This window comes from Anarrhichthys ocellatus, unplaced genomic scaffold (genome assembly GCF_004355925.1).
Source record: "Anarrhichthys ocellatus isolate YVR2014 unplaced genomic scaffold, GSC_Weel_1.0 scaffold29, whole genome shotgun sequence".
Classification (NCBI taxonomy): domain Eukaryota; kingdom Metazoa; phylum Chordata; class Actinopteri; order Perciformes; family Anarhichadidae; genus Anarrhichthys; species Anarrhichthys ocellatus.
Window position 1 is genome coordinate 4,888,467 of NW_022280059.1, and position 14,693 is coordinate 4,903,159.

Consider the following 14,693-nt stretch of genomic DNA (forward strand, 5'->3'; position numbering starts at 1 on the left):
GTGTGTGTGTGTGTGTGTGTGTGTGTGTGTGTGTGTGTGAGATTCTGACTTTTCTGCAAAAAGCACTGTGGGTCAAAGGTCATGAACATTGGTGGCCATCACAGGATTAGTTGAGATATTGTATTACTTTAATGCTTCAAATAGTATTTATTATTATTTTGATATCTGTCTTTACAGACCTGGTTGTTTCTATTTTTAATTGTGAAACATTATTATTATTATTATTATGATTAGATATTCCTGATGTTGCTAAGAATGCACATTGGTGGTATGATCTAAAATCTTCAGCCTACTCTAGTTTTCTGTAATATCATCTGGAATAATATCGGGAAGGACCACGACTAGGATTTCCAACAAACGTCTTTTGAACAGTATTAATTCACGGTGGAGACCTGATGCAATAACAGAAAGCTGTTGTTGTTTAATCCTCTTTAACAGTGAATGAAGACATTTCATTGCTCTCCCCTCTTTGTTTAGTCATCTTTGTTGTTGAGTTAGTAGTAGTAGTAACACCCATGGGTTTCGAAAGTGCCTGTAACACCACCTTAACATGACTCTGTTTCTCCACCAGACTTTTGTCGCATTGATGTGCCGCTATGCAAGGATGAGAATGGATTCCTCAGCTACGAGGCCATCCGTAGCATCCACAAGCAGATGGATGACGACGCGAACGGCAATGTAGACGTGGCGGAGACAGATGGCGTAAGTACCAGCCTTAAAAAAACAGTTCTCCCCAGGAGCTGCTGCTCTGTTGATATGCTGGTTTGCACAGATACGGAGGTGGTCTTCAGTCAGTCTAAAGAGGCTTACAGGTTTCACTATCGTAATCTGACTCGTCGCAGGATTTGCTGCTAAGACGCTCGGTTAACCACAGCCCTGTAATGTCCTTAACTTACTCAAAGTAACTGGAGGATTTGTCCTGTTTGTGCTCCAGTGCCCTTTTTTTGCTGAAGTTTTGTCAATAATTAACTGAAGTCACAGTAACTGTGGTTGTAACTGGCATGCATGTTGTAGACCTTGATGTTTCCACATCTGTACAAACACAACGAACAAAGGAGGAGTATTTGCGTTCCTTTAATCAGACTCTGTGGTTTGTAACTCTGAAATGCATGACAAATAAATAGCTGCCAGAAATCCAACCTGTCGCTTGTCAGACGTCACTGATGCCTTTTTAAAAGACGCTGCCTGTCCTCCATTTAGTACGGTTACGTCCCGAGCTCTAGTCTAAACTACATGTGGCCTTGAGGAGGGGCCCTCTGGAGCCTCATTTCACTTTGGTTCAGTCTGTTGCATCTGGTTGAGGCCAGACCAAAAGTGCTCTCTGCTTTAAGAAGAGGCCCTTGGCATGCAAATACAACAAAGGCAGAAAATCAAGTGCAGCACAGTGAGCATCTGGGATGGCTTTGAGCCGAGAAATAGAAACGCTCAATGCGATTAGGAGCACTTCAAGACGGTAGTCCGACTTCCTGTTATCATACAGTGATTAAATAAAGAGGATGGCTGATTTTTTTATTTTTTATTTTTTTATTTTTTTTTTTTTTTTTTTTTTTTTTTTTTAATATGAACAAGAGCAAAGTCTGCATCAGGTCTTGGCCACATTATACAGGTCCTGCTGATCCTCCAATGAATATCTTCTCAGGATATTTCACCTGCAGCACAGACCGTTTCTCTACCCCGTAGTGAAGTCCTCCCACACAACTCTATCAAGACAGAAAGAAAGGCATCATGACGTATCGCTGTCTTGCACCCATGTTGCATGCGTTGGCTTTTGTGGGAGTGCAAGATCCTATGTATGTAACTGAGTTAGGCTGCAATATAGAGAGCAACCAGGAGTGTGCTTTGACCAATAGAGACCACTACCACTGCAATGAGGGCGGAAATGGAATTCAGAGTGCCGTAAGTTTTGGTTGTGGTGTTGGTTTTTTATATACACATAGTAGCTAGGTACATGTTTGAGTAAAAGTTCAACATTTTGGGAAAGGCTTTTGTTAGCAGCTACCTGGAGTCTACCTCCATAATTAAGATACGATTTTAGGGAAAACCGACTCCGTGTTTTTAATCGCCAAGTTGCGGAAAAACTCTAAGCGAGAAAGTAAATGAGTATTTCCCAAAATGTCGCACTATTACACAATCGTGAAAGCCAATTCCAATGACTATAGCGCCAGAATTGGCCATCATCCTCAGTTATTTTAGCCATTTAAATTGACGCCCACCAGTTAAAATTGTAAAGCTTGATTTTATATAGTTGCCTCTCAGAAAATTTGTGATAAACACTTACCTACGTAACCCACAAGTGGCGTTTCTAAACATTGCAACGGGCAGTTTCTGTGTGCAGTTAAGTACATGGGCAGTAACTCCTGAATTAGGTAAGAGGAAACCCAGAACAATTGACTGAATGGTACATTCAAAATCTTCATTGCAGCGTTGGTCAAAATAAGAAACATTCTGTATGCTGAGATTGTGTCAGTAATGGAGCTAAACAGGTGGAGCTGTTAGGTGTTATAACTCTGGGTGTAACCGATCACAGAACTCACGGTTCAGATGGTATCACTGTTTTTAAATCAACTACCCTTTTCCCCAGTTAAAGCTTGTGCAAATTGGATTCTCTGTAACCACAACAAACCTCCTTGTCATTCTGCAGTTCCTGAGAGAAGATCTAAACTACCACGACCCCAAGGCCAAGCACAACACCTTCCACGGGGACGACCAGTTCATCAGTGTGGTGGACCTGTGGAACGCATGGAAGGGCTCTGAAGGTACTGCTTTGAGGCATTTGACTTTTCATAAAAGACTTTGGTTCTTGGTCTATACAGCAGTGTTTTAAATAGCCAGTAAACTGGAGTGCATGTATTGTATGTTACCCCGGCTTGACATTCTCACTCGCCCAACAAAGGAGCAAGGCAGTTGAATCAGATGGCGTGTCAAGCAAAGTGCAGTCTGCTTATCAGCTCCAGCCAGCGGCAGAGTGGGACATCATTGACTCTGTCAGCACAAAATTCACACACCCTCACCTCCTTCTGCCTATCTGCTCCGCTGGGCTATCGTGTGCTCTATGAGAGCACCCATGTCGTTTTACACCCTTTCTGGCGGCCTTCCCCCCCCCCCCCCCCCCCCTTTTTTTTTTTTTTTTTTTACTTATCCTGCATTGCAGTTTCTCGACAAGGCTCTGGAGGTTTGGAGGCAGGAAACTGGGGTTTTTGTTCCAGAGAACAACACATTTACACAGTCAGCCCACACTGTTGATGCTCTGCCAGGAGCTGGGGAGTGTGTTTCCCTTCCCCAGTTATTACTGCGGGGCAAGACAATGTATGCTGTGCAATAGGATACCTCATAGATCATTCAGGATCCCGCTTCACATGGTCATATAATATGGCTCATGTGTCAAGCTGTATAAACGGTGCAGGTAAGAAGTGTTACGATGGTGACACATAGTTGTTTCGGCACTGCAGCCATCTTTAATTCTTGCTTCTTTTTTTTTCTTTCAGTCTGTTCTTGAGCAGATGAAACACATGATCTGTTGGACTAGGTTCAACTTACCGTCTTACTTACTTCTCGGCTCCAAGAAAAACCTCTTAATTGCCTTTTCCGATCGTCGTTCTAAAATTAGGGGCTACAGGTCTACAAGTACATTGTTCGCTCAATATAGACGTGAACGCCCTCAAACATCATAAAAGTTCAAAGTCGGCTGTCAATCAGGTGACATATCGTAGCCTTATCAGTACTGAACCCTGCAGGTTTTGGATGAGTGAGAATCAATGAGCACTGTAACTGTTTTTATTTTATTCCCCCCCCCCCCACAGTGTATAACTGGACAGTGGATGAGGTGGTGGAATGGCTCATCACCTATGTGGAACTGCCACAATATGTGGAGGCCTTTCGCAAGATGCATTTCAATGGAAGTGTCATGCCAAGGTAAGAGACATCGTGACCCGTCTAATGTCTCCAAATGAACAGTGCGACACATACAAGTAGTGGTTTACCTAAGACTGTTTAAGACTCTTTAGTGCCAGCTATTAAAACCCATTTCCATTGCTTTCTTTACAAGTCATTACATTCCCTATTCTGATCCGTCAGCATGTATTGTAATTCCCCTTAACTAGTGTCTCGTATGACCATTAGTGTTTTAAGTCTGATTGGTTAGATTTAGATGATTTGTTAAGGGGTCACATGACACATGGCTCAAAATGTTTTACACCCTTTGCTCTTGATTCCTTGTTCCTGCGTACTGACCGCGTGTCTGTTTTCTGTCAGGCTCGCCGTGAAGAACACCACTCTGACTCTCTCCATTCTGAAGATTCTGGATCGCAGCCATGTGCAAAAGTTGCAGCTCAAGTCTTTGGACACCGTACTGTTTGGAGCGCCCCTGAGTACGTGACACTTTACTTTCATTTCCTGTTTGATTCATAAACTCATTCATACAACATGTAACGGGTTTGTTCTAGATAGTTTAAAACCCTGACTAGAGATGAAGAGGGGTTCGGTTTTATTATCTCTTCATGAAAGTTTCATTTCATTCCACTTTTATTTTCTGTTTGATAAGCAGGATATCTGAAAAAATTCAGTAAAACTTGGTGGAAAGACAAAAAAAACATATTGCCTTAACTGTAAAATATGTTAGAATTTTTTACTTAGTAAGTCGACACGTCATGTGACTCCCTCGCAGGACAAAAGAGAATTGATTTTACTGTGAAACATCTGGAGGAAATTCTTCGCTTGTATTAGCGGCCTATTACCGTTGCCAACATCCTCACCACTGTTGACAGCTGCTCATTTTTCATCAGCACTTCGTCCCTGTGATGTGGTCTGGTTTTGTTTTCACCATTTCTTTCTTTCCTCACTTATTCATCTACTCGCTGATCTACTCATTTGATCACCTTAATCGACCCGCTTTTGATATGCGAGGGTGAAGTCCTGTTACAACCTGTATGGAGGAAGGGAGGGTGGAATCGCTCTGTATTCCCGACACTCCTCTCTGCGTAGGGAGACAAATACTCACACTACTTATTCTCACTGCTCAACCTCCAGAACTACAGATTGTTGTCTTTCAGGTTTTCTTTCTTTTCATTTCTTTCCTCCCAAGAGGCTGGTAGCCTCACAAAGGATCGGGGTGTGTCTCAGCTGTCATACGTCTTGGCAGGCTGAGCTGACACTGTGATCAGATGTTACCAGAGTAACTGCAATTTTTATGTTTGACATTAAGAGCTTAGTTGCAGAGTCACAGCTGCATACTAATATTGTGCGCTGGACTAGGTGTTGTGAAAATATGAATCGATAGAGATGCACAAAATATGAATGATGTGTAGAGACTTTCCCAGCCTTGAGGTTTGATCCTTTTTCACTGGAGAACTACTAAGCTGCATTAAAAAGTAACGTTGCATAATTGTAGGAGGAGTGCTGATGGGGGCAGATGTATGTGATCACCAGAGAAACTGTGATGAGCCTTCATAGAAAGCAGTCATTAGCATTAGAAATGAATTGCACAGTGTGTAGTGGTCTGTGTCTGGCATGTGTCATTGTGGATGCATTTAGTTCCGAGTCACACCCGGAGGAAGACATTAGCGAGTCTGGCTTTGACAGCCTCTTAAAGCCACGGGGTCCCACTAATAGTCAGTCTGACTCACTACACAGAGCAGCAGCATTTTGAGACATATCTCATAATGGGGTAATCCTAATATAGTGGACAGGTGTGTAAAAACAATCGACTCAAGCACATTTCCCGTTTTTGTGGTTAATTAAATGTCACTTTATGCTCCCTGGGTGGGATTTCTGAAAGGCAGTGAATGCAGTGTGATGACAGAAAGCAAACTGTTTCCTGTTTTGGACCGATAGTGTTGTAAGAGCGTTGAATAGAGCCGAGAGAACGGTCTAGCGCTATCTTAGAGACAATGCTCTTAATCTGTTTCCTTTAATCCTCTGTGCTCAGTCACAATGCAGACCCAAGACTAACAAAGCACACATGCAGTTTCATATCGTGAGCTCATTTTGGGGAGGTAATGATCTCCATATGCCGCCCTTAGAAGAGAAAAGAGCCGTATGCAACAGCTGTCCTGTAGATTGTCTGTCTCTCTCTCCTCTGGTTTGTTACTTTTGACACAACAGTGGTACAGGAACATCTTTGTAAATATGTTTTAAGGTGGAATATCCTCCTGATCACATCTAAAGAGAAACGAGCCTGTACTGACCCGTCTTCCTAATTCTACTTCCTTTTTGTCTCACTCCAGGGAGTAGAAGTCGTGTTTTTGACACCTCTTTCCCGCACACCCCTTTGCAGGTTTTGCAAGACAAACTCGTGTGGCTCGCAAGGCTGATAATTACGGCTGTGTGTCAACTGCTGCATGACGTCATCAAATGACAAATAGATGCCCAAACTTTACTATGAGTTTTAATTTGACGACTGTGAAAGTTCTCCCCGCCTGAAAGCTGATCTGAAACTAATGTAAGGCTTCTTACAGGTGGGATAGCTGAGAATCTCTTACAGTGACATCATGGCATAATACTCACACTTGGTTATTATTAGGCTTTGATTCATAGCTCCTTGTGTTTATCAAATTGTTGTAGTTGCCATTGTTTGGTTTTCTGTGCATGTTTGCTAGCATTGGTTACCAGACTGAAATAGGCCGTGTTAAGCTGGCTTTATGCACCAGGCCCCTCTCACCGCAACCTGAACTTGTGCTACTGGCTCTCTCTATTTGTGTTACTCCACAACACTTACGACTAGGCTATGTTTCAAGCTCAAGCTTTAAACCACATCCTCGTGAAGCTCGCTCATTGTTCGCAGCTTTATCTCGTGTTCTAGATCTAAACTGCCTCGTTGAACAGATCCTATTCTGCAGCTTTATCCTATGATTTGGATGTTCATTGGCACGCTGAAGTAACTCCTTCTTTATTTTTCAGTGAATCGACACAACCACTTGAAGGACTTCATGCTGGTCGTGTCAATAGTCATAGGCATGGGTGGCTGCTGGTTCGCCTACATCCAGAACCGCTACTCTAAGGACCACATGAAGAAGATGATGACGGACCTGGAGGGCCTGCAGAGAGCCGAGCAGAGTCTGCATGACCTACAACAGAAGTGAGGGTTTTTTCCCACCACCCACACAGCAAACAGTGTTACACTCTGCGAGTACTGCGTTGTGCACACCTAAAACACAGCGGCACAGCTTTCTGTTCGTCTTCATTTTAGAACTTTTAAACATGCAACAAATACAATGACACTCACCATCTTCTTGTCTACAGTATAGGTCTCAAACTCTACCATAAACTGACTACAAGAGAATTTTACCTCGAGAGCATTTTGATAAATAATGATTATCAGGCTTAAAACTAACATCAGGAAGTGTTGCACCGGCAATGCTGCTTGCATGTCTTGCATGTGCAGCGAGTTCTTCCTCACACACTCATAGCTCATTGAGACACTGCGGCATTCTGCTGTCAACTTAATATTGAACTAATGAATCAGAATTAATATTAACAGACTCTGAACAGCATTTTGTTCTTTGTTACGAGTTTGACAACAGCCTCTCTCATTATAAAGCCTTTGGTGAGTCCCTGATGGTGTTATTTAAGTTATTTTCTTTTGTTGTTGGCTTAAGCAGGAATCGATTGAAACGAGGCAGCGTGCAGGGAATCCTGCCAGTCCCGATGATTTTACAATGCAAATTCTAATTTGCATAGAGTGGTTCTCAATCCTATCTATGCTCTATATATCTGTCATAAGTCATTACTTGCACAGCATTGCATGTACACATTGCCACATTGTTCTAAAAAGGGAAGTTAAAAAAGACTGGAAGAGCCGCACGATGCTTCATTAGACTGTAGATGGATCGACTTCAACGAGTCTCGTTTAAATTACATTTCACCATTTAGATCAGATGAAAAACTTGTATGACAAGATGTATATAATATCCATATGTGCATGTTTCAAGGAAGCGTAAGTGCAGTCTGAGTTGAGGTGCGCTGTTTGAACAGCTGGAACGGTATTTAAGCTAGTTTGACAACTCTGTACAAGTCGACCAATCAGGAGGTCGCCATCGGCTGCAACACAGCGTTGCATTCGCAAGCTAACTCCCAGGTGCTGATGTTTTCATTTCTACACAGACTTGTGAAAGGGCAGAAAATACACCGAAAAGTACAAATGAGTTTTGGGTTGTTTGCTAATCTACTACAGCTTTCCAAAGCTGTTCGTTGTCATTTGGTCATTGTCATGATGATATGGATATGGCGGGTATTTTTTCGTTAATTAGACCAATTTTACTTAACAATAGCAGACGAGCACTGGTATATTGGGAAACACTTGAGTGTTTTTGGTAGCACTGGCTGGAGTAGTGCAGGCTTTGTATCAGACTGTGGTGGTGAAGAGATACTGTAGTTCTCTGTTTCTTCAGTTTTCTCTTCAGCCCTCACTGGTGATCAAAAGCAGACATTTCCTTTCCTTGATCCTTCACAGTGAGAGGAGCCAGCTGAGGTGGCTGTTACCTGCTACCCTCTTCCCTTGGGGGGAAATACATCAACACTGATCTTTGGAATACTTTGTCTTTGATAGATTTCCCCCCCCCCCCCAAAAAAACGGGGAACCTCAGTGAACCTGTCAGTTTAGCCATTATTAGGCCTACGTCTGCAGTATTACAGGATACTGCATGCTGACACCTGGGGCACTCAGGCCATTGCTGCCTTAATGATTAAATGTTAAGGAATGGGATGTTTTTAGAAGAGAGCAACACCCACATAGAGCCAAATTCAGAGAAAGAGTTCAAGGTTTTAAGACAAATCGTACTATTTTGGTCCTGTTAATACTTCAAGGAATGCTCAGAATGTGCTTTTAAGCGTGCACGGTCTCCTCTTATATCCTTTAAAGGATACTCAAACACATTCTCATCCGCAGGTCAGGGTTGTTGTCACTGAACAGGGATCTGTAGGCATCGAAACCTTCAGTCTGTTATACTACCCTCATTACCCACATGAGTCACTCTTTGTGTCAGCTGGCTGTTTAGTAGACACACGGAAACACGCTATGCTCTGATGAATACAGTGATTAGAATGTAAAGACACGACTAAGATTTCACTGACTGAACCTGAACATTGGTGTTTGTGTCGGCGTTGGATTCTTCTTCTTCTGCACATCCTGTTTCACTGTAGTACCTCAATCATAGCTGCTATGTTTGCATATTTTCATATAGTATACACGAGGAGCATTTCCTTGTTGGAGCTGTACAATACGGGAGTGGAAAGTATTTCCAGTGGGATTTGCCTACTTGATACCAGTGAGGACAAACCATTGAGGTCCCTCTGTGGCTTTACACTTGTGAACCTGCCCCGGCCAACTTTTAATTTAGCTCTGACATTTCTTTCTTGCTCAGATAATTGCACATACCTAACTCTCCTCTGCAGATTAAACCAGAGAGCTTTTGTGCAGACTTTATTCAGCGTGTACCAAAAGTCACCGAAGCTGATTGTAGTCAGTGCAGACATTGCTTTATATTTCATATCCCAAAGTTATGGCTACTCATTGAGACTTACAATATGATTAATCTGCTGTAGTTCAGTAGGGTGTTGCCCAACCACATTAAAAGCGAATCAGTGGTGAATGAGAGCTCAGAGAAAGGGCAAGAAAACCAATTGTCTTGCACCTGTTTCTCATAAAGCAGAAAATGTCTGATAATGCATAATGATTTTAAAACTCCCATTCATTATACTGGGGGGTTTGCAGTAGCTTGTGTATTAACCTTGTGTACTCCTAATAAAAAGAAAATGTTAAGCAGTCAGGCTAACCTATTTATCTACTGACAAAAGCAGGCGACTAAGTTTGTCTGACTTTTCAGAGTTGGTGTTAAGCATTAAAGTGTTCTAAATGGATATCAAATGATCGTGTAGGTCAGTGTGACGAGCAAGAAGAGACCTTTATCTCATGGAGCACGTGTTTGTGGAGCTGAGAGAGAGAGAGAGAGGTATGTCCTCTGTCTGTAGCCGTGCTTTTCTTCCTGATCCCTGCTGCCAGCTGCTGTCTTTCCACACCTTCAAGCAGATCCTGTGGTGGTGTCGAGTAGCCCTGCCCAGCCTGTTGGGAGACAGTGGGAGGAGGCTTTGGCTGGAGCTGGATTTCCTGGGTGCCTTTTTACAATGCCATTAGACCCGGCCTCTGCCTCACTGGTGGGAGATGGTGTTAAGCGGGACTGCTTAACATTTCCTCTCTAGTGCCGATTCATCCGCATTTGGATTGAGGTGCGGTGTGCAGACAGACATCCCGGAGAAGGACTAGCGGACAAGGACAACAGCACTGCATAGGATAGCTACTTTTCTTTCCACACAATATGTTATCAGCTTAGGAGAAGTAGGATGAATACAAACATAGTAATATCAGTGCATTGAAAAGTTGCGGGTTATCTTTTACCTTCTCCTGCAAAGTGTGCAGAGACATTCTTCGTCCTGTCTTGTGATGCAGCTCCGGTGAAACATTTGTACACGTCTGTAGTTCTGCCAGTGCTCCCGAACCTTAGCTAGAGAATGACAGAGGTCAGGGTCGAAAGCATTAGCCCGACTGCCGACCACCCACATTTTTCCATAGCTAGCTCTCTGGATCACCTTTCATTTCTCTGCTGTTGTGTTTGGCCTGACAGGAGGAGAGTGCTTCCCCCTAGTGCCTGAAATGTAGTACTGCACCCTGCCCTTTCATATCTGGAGACCGAAAGCAGCATTCTTTTTAATGCCTCTGTGCAGGTGACGGCTTGTTTTTGACTTGTCATTTCTCAGGAACGTTTGGAGGGAATGCCTTCAGTGAACAAACATTCACCTGGAATCAAGGATAAACTGATCAGACTTTGGAAGTCAAAGGTCATGTGACCTCATTACTGTCTAATTTTCGCGATATCTCAGAAACGCCTTGAGGGACTGTCTTAAATTTGGCACAAATGTCCACCTGGACTCGAGGGTTAACTGGCTATAATTTGGTGGTCAAAGGTCACTGTCAACTTGTTTTTGGCAGTAACTTAAGAATTGAAATGCTAGTTATGATGAAGCGATGACATTTTGGAGAGGCATGGATGTAAACTGCAACATGACAGGTTGGCAGAGGCGGTAATTCTAGTTTTGTTGTAGATCTGTTGTGTCATAAGTGGCAGTATTGCATATAATAATGTCTTAATAACTGCTTAGCCAGATGAGGGATTTTGTTTTTTTTGTTGTTTTTTTTTTTTTTTTTTTTAGAAAGTCTTCTAATAAAAAGAGGGGCGTGTCACCCACATGACATCATTTTATATAATTGCATCATGGGTGATAAGCCCCTCGTTTTTAAAAGTAGACCTTTTTTTTTTTTTTTTTTTAAAGATGCTAGTCTAAAGATATCTCACTTACAGACCCAACACATGATACTGTAGCAGCATTGGGTACCACACTGTACAGTGTAAAGTTACGCAGTGGCAGCTGTTCTCATTCTTCGCTCTGCTCCCTCTGATGTCCGTTTATTGTGAGCTGCCTAGCAGCTGGCCGTGGCTCTCTCTATATGTTAGCCATTGTTTCCGGTGATTCATAGGTGATGCAAGTCTTAGATTCCACAAATACATGGTGCTCACATGCTTCCACGTCATGCCTGCCCACAGACACCGGCACCTACGAAGCTATGTTTCTTTGTTGGGCGGCGAAAAGATGTCTTCCTTCTAAAATGAACATAAATGTAAGACATCTGATTCTCTGTGTTTCCTCTCCTTGTCCCTCAGGCTGCAGATCGCCCAGGAGGAGCACCGCACGGTAGAAGTGGAGAAGGTGACCCTGGAGCAGAAGCTGAGGGACGAGATCAACGCGGCGAAGCAGGAGGCCCAGCGGCTGAGGGAGCTGCGCGAGGGCACCGTGAACGAACTGAGTCGCCAAAAATACGCTGAAGAAGAGCTCGATCAGGTAGATGCAAAGTGATGAATGTGATTTCAACATGGAGTTTGTAGTGAAGCACACAGAGGAGAAGCACTGAAAGTGAGTGGATCGTGTGAACTCCCAAGGTGGCAACTGCGCAGTATGTTTAGTGTGATCAGATTCACAGTGGCTATAGTATACGTACGCCCACTGTAGTTTTTGTCCATTAGGAATTTGGCAGGAACGGCCGAGCACCTCCCACACAAGTAAGTGAAGCAATATGAAGGTTTGCTCGAGGGATTATCGCAGTGATCTGACTCAGACACTTTTGTCACCGTTTTGTTTTTGTCATTCAGAAACACGGTGATAAATTGGAAAGATTCAGGGCTTTCGGATTCAGTGTAGTTTCAAGATGCTTAGAGGCAAGTGTTGAGATCCATCAGTCCATAAATATAAACACCGTTTCAATTATCTTTGACTTTTGGTGAATGTAGGATTGAGATGTCTTTTGTTCGTGTACGTCATGAAACTTAGTGACAACTTACTGCAAACGAGAAAGTTGTGTGTTCGTTAAGTATGAAATTAGTAAGAGATTTGTTTTTTTAAGTAGCACATTCTTTATGTAACCAATCTTACATTTTGGTTAGAAAATTTCACACCAAAAATGTGTAATTCTCCTATTAAAAAAAATCGGAAAGTCCCCAAAATACAATAATCACTGTCAAGAATGCGTTGCTAGATGATCTGAAATTCATGAGTGCGTTGGTTTTATAAATTTGTCACCTGATGGTTGACGTTTGTTGCAGGTGCGCATGGCGTTGAGGAAGGCAGAGAAGGAGTTGGAGTCTCGGAGCAGCTGGTCACCGCCAGAGTCTCTCCAGAAGTGGCTGCAGCTCACCCACGAGGTGGAAGTGCTCTACTACAACATCAAGAAGCAAAACGCTGAGCGGCAGCTCCTGGTGGCCAAAGAAGGGGTAAGCATGTACACACCTAAAGGGGAACGTAAATGACTATCTATGGATTATATTACAAAGCGGCTAATTTACAAAGTACTAAGTATTTGAGATACTCATTGGACTGTTGGATCAAGGTTCCCATTTAACATAATGTGTGGTTAATTTTTTGGTCATTGTTTTCACAGGCAGAGAAGATAAAGAAAAAGAGGAACACTCTGTTTGGGACTTTCCACGTGGCTCACAGCTCCTCTCTGGATGATGTGGACCACAAAATACTGGCAGCAAAGTAAGTCAGAGATCGTAACTGTGGAGTACGTTGAATAGAATTTTAGAAAACATGTGACTCGAGCTTCATTTGTACAGGATTAACATTACAGGGGAAGGGAGGGTAATAAAGTATTCACCGCACACTGTAATACGACTCCTCGTCCTGGACAGCATTTTAACAATCCCAAAATACCCGGATGTGGTCTGTAATAGACACGGACATTCTGCAAGACTAGTCAAAGAGAGCCCTAACACCAGTAGCTGACATCACAATAGCACAGCTTTTGATAAAATGTCTCTTTTTGAAGTGATAATAAGTGACTTCTCCTCTTGACTTACTTCTCCTCTCCTACTTCCCCCTCATCCGCCCACAGACAGGCCCTGGGCGAAGTGACGGCTGCTCTGCGGGAGCGGCTTCATCGTTGGCAGCAGATCGAGATCCTCACCGGTTTCATCATCGTCAACAACCCGGGCCTTCCTTCTCTGGCCTCGTCCCTCAACCTGGACCCCAGCTTCTCGGGCGGCAGGGCCACACCTCAGCACTTCATCATGTCCGACGACATGGACGACTTGGACGAGGATATGGTGCCCGGAACTCTGCAATGTAAGAGTTCGTCCGAATCTCTTGCCAGTTCTGGGGGATTTAGCAAACGATCCACTAAACACTCCAAGGCTCTGCTGGGGAAATACAAAAGTCAGCCCTCGTGAGAATTTGGACCTTTTTTTTTTTTTTTTTTGTTATGCTACAATTACCGGAATCTGTCCTTGTGGCCTCCCTGGTGATGGAGGTAGTGAGGGTTACGCATGTCTACGATTGAATGAGTGTTGTTTTACATCTGTATAATGTGTAAATGTAAGTTCACATAAATGTCTTGTTCTTTTACACACAATACCAGTTCATGCCTTTTGTTGGTGGTTCTCATTTTGGATAAAATTGTTACCTTGACTCTCGGTCTATAATGGGGACTGAACTGTGACTTTCCTCTGGAAACTGAAATGTCAAGAAAATACAGCTCTTAATGAGAACCCGTTTCTGTGCTGATCTTATTGCAGTGGTTGTGTCCTAATATGTGCTACAGACCTTTTGCATCTGATTTTGGTCAAACAGCTGCAACCAAATGAAGCCCAATTTAAATTCTTATGTAGCTTGAATATGAGAAAAAAATATATACACACAAAAATCTATTTATTTATTTTTTGTTATTTTCATTGCAGGAGTCTTGGATTAAAACATCTCACACATCTTAATCTCATCAAAGAAACCAACAAAGTTCCGATGACCATAACGCTCATGTGCTCTTTAATTTACTTATTATTATTACGGTAAAACTTGATACATGTTAGTTTCGGGTTTGACTAACTGCAGGCAAAACTGTTTCTGCAGAATCCTTATTCCGACCAAAATAGTGAGTAAGTCTTTTAAGCAACATTAATTGCGCTCCCTATCTACCTCCCCTCTCTCCCTCCACCACCTCTCTGGCATTTGGCTTCCGCCGCTGTCTCGTCGGGCTAACCACAGACGGCACCCGATTGTTGGAACGGCGAGCCGGCGACCCGTGGTCCGTCGGTTCAGACTGTCGGCACTTGTGGAAATACCCTGGTTGGCCATTTATTACCCCCCCCCCCCCCCCC

The 14,693-nt window shown here is 43.1% G+C and overlaps 1 protein-coding gene across 6 annotated transcripts in view; it reads left to right on the forward strand.

The window, feature by feature from the left end:
* The window catches only part of stim1a (stromal interaction molecule 1a), a 22,210-nt gene that overhangs the window by 3,355 nt on the left and 4,162 nt on the right, over positions 1 to 14,693 (forward strand). For 4 of the 6 annotated variants that reach the window (XM_031863577.1, XM_031863582.1, XM_031863580.1 and 1 more), the window contains exons 3-12: positions 572 to 702; positions 2,642 to 2,756; positions 3,801 to 3,912; positions 4,252 to 4,367; positions 6,895 to 7,072; positions 11,709 to 11,886; positions 12,069 to 12,104; positions 12,645 to 12,812; positions 12,980 to 13,080; positions 13,436 to 13,665. In XM_031863577.1, the coding sequence (XP_031719437.1) occupies positions 572 to 702; positions 2,642 to 2,756; positions 3,801 to 3,912; positions 4,252 to 4,367; positions 6,895 to 7,072; positions 11,709 to 11,886; positions 12,069 to 12,104; positions 12,645 to 12,812; positions 12,980 to 13,080; positions 13,436 to 13,665 (1,365 nt within the window). The remainder of the gene's footprint in view (positions 1 to 571; positions 703 to 2,641; positions 2,757 to 3,800; positions 3,913 to 4,251; positions 4,368 to 6,894; positions 7,073 to 11,708; positions 11,887 to 12,068; positions 12,105 to 12,644; positions 12,813 to 12,979; positions 13,081 to 13,435; positions 13,666 to 14,693) is intronic. The other 2 variants (XM_031863581.1, XM_031863583.1) reach the window with 1 other exon arrangement.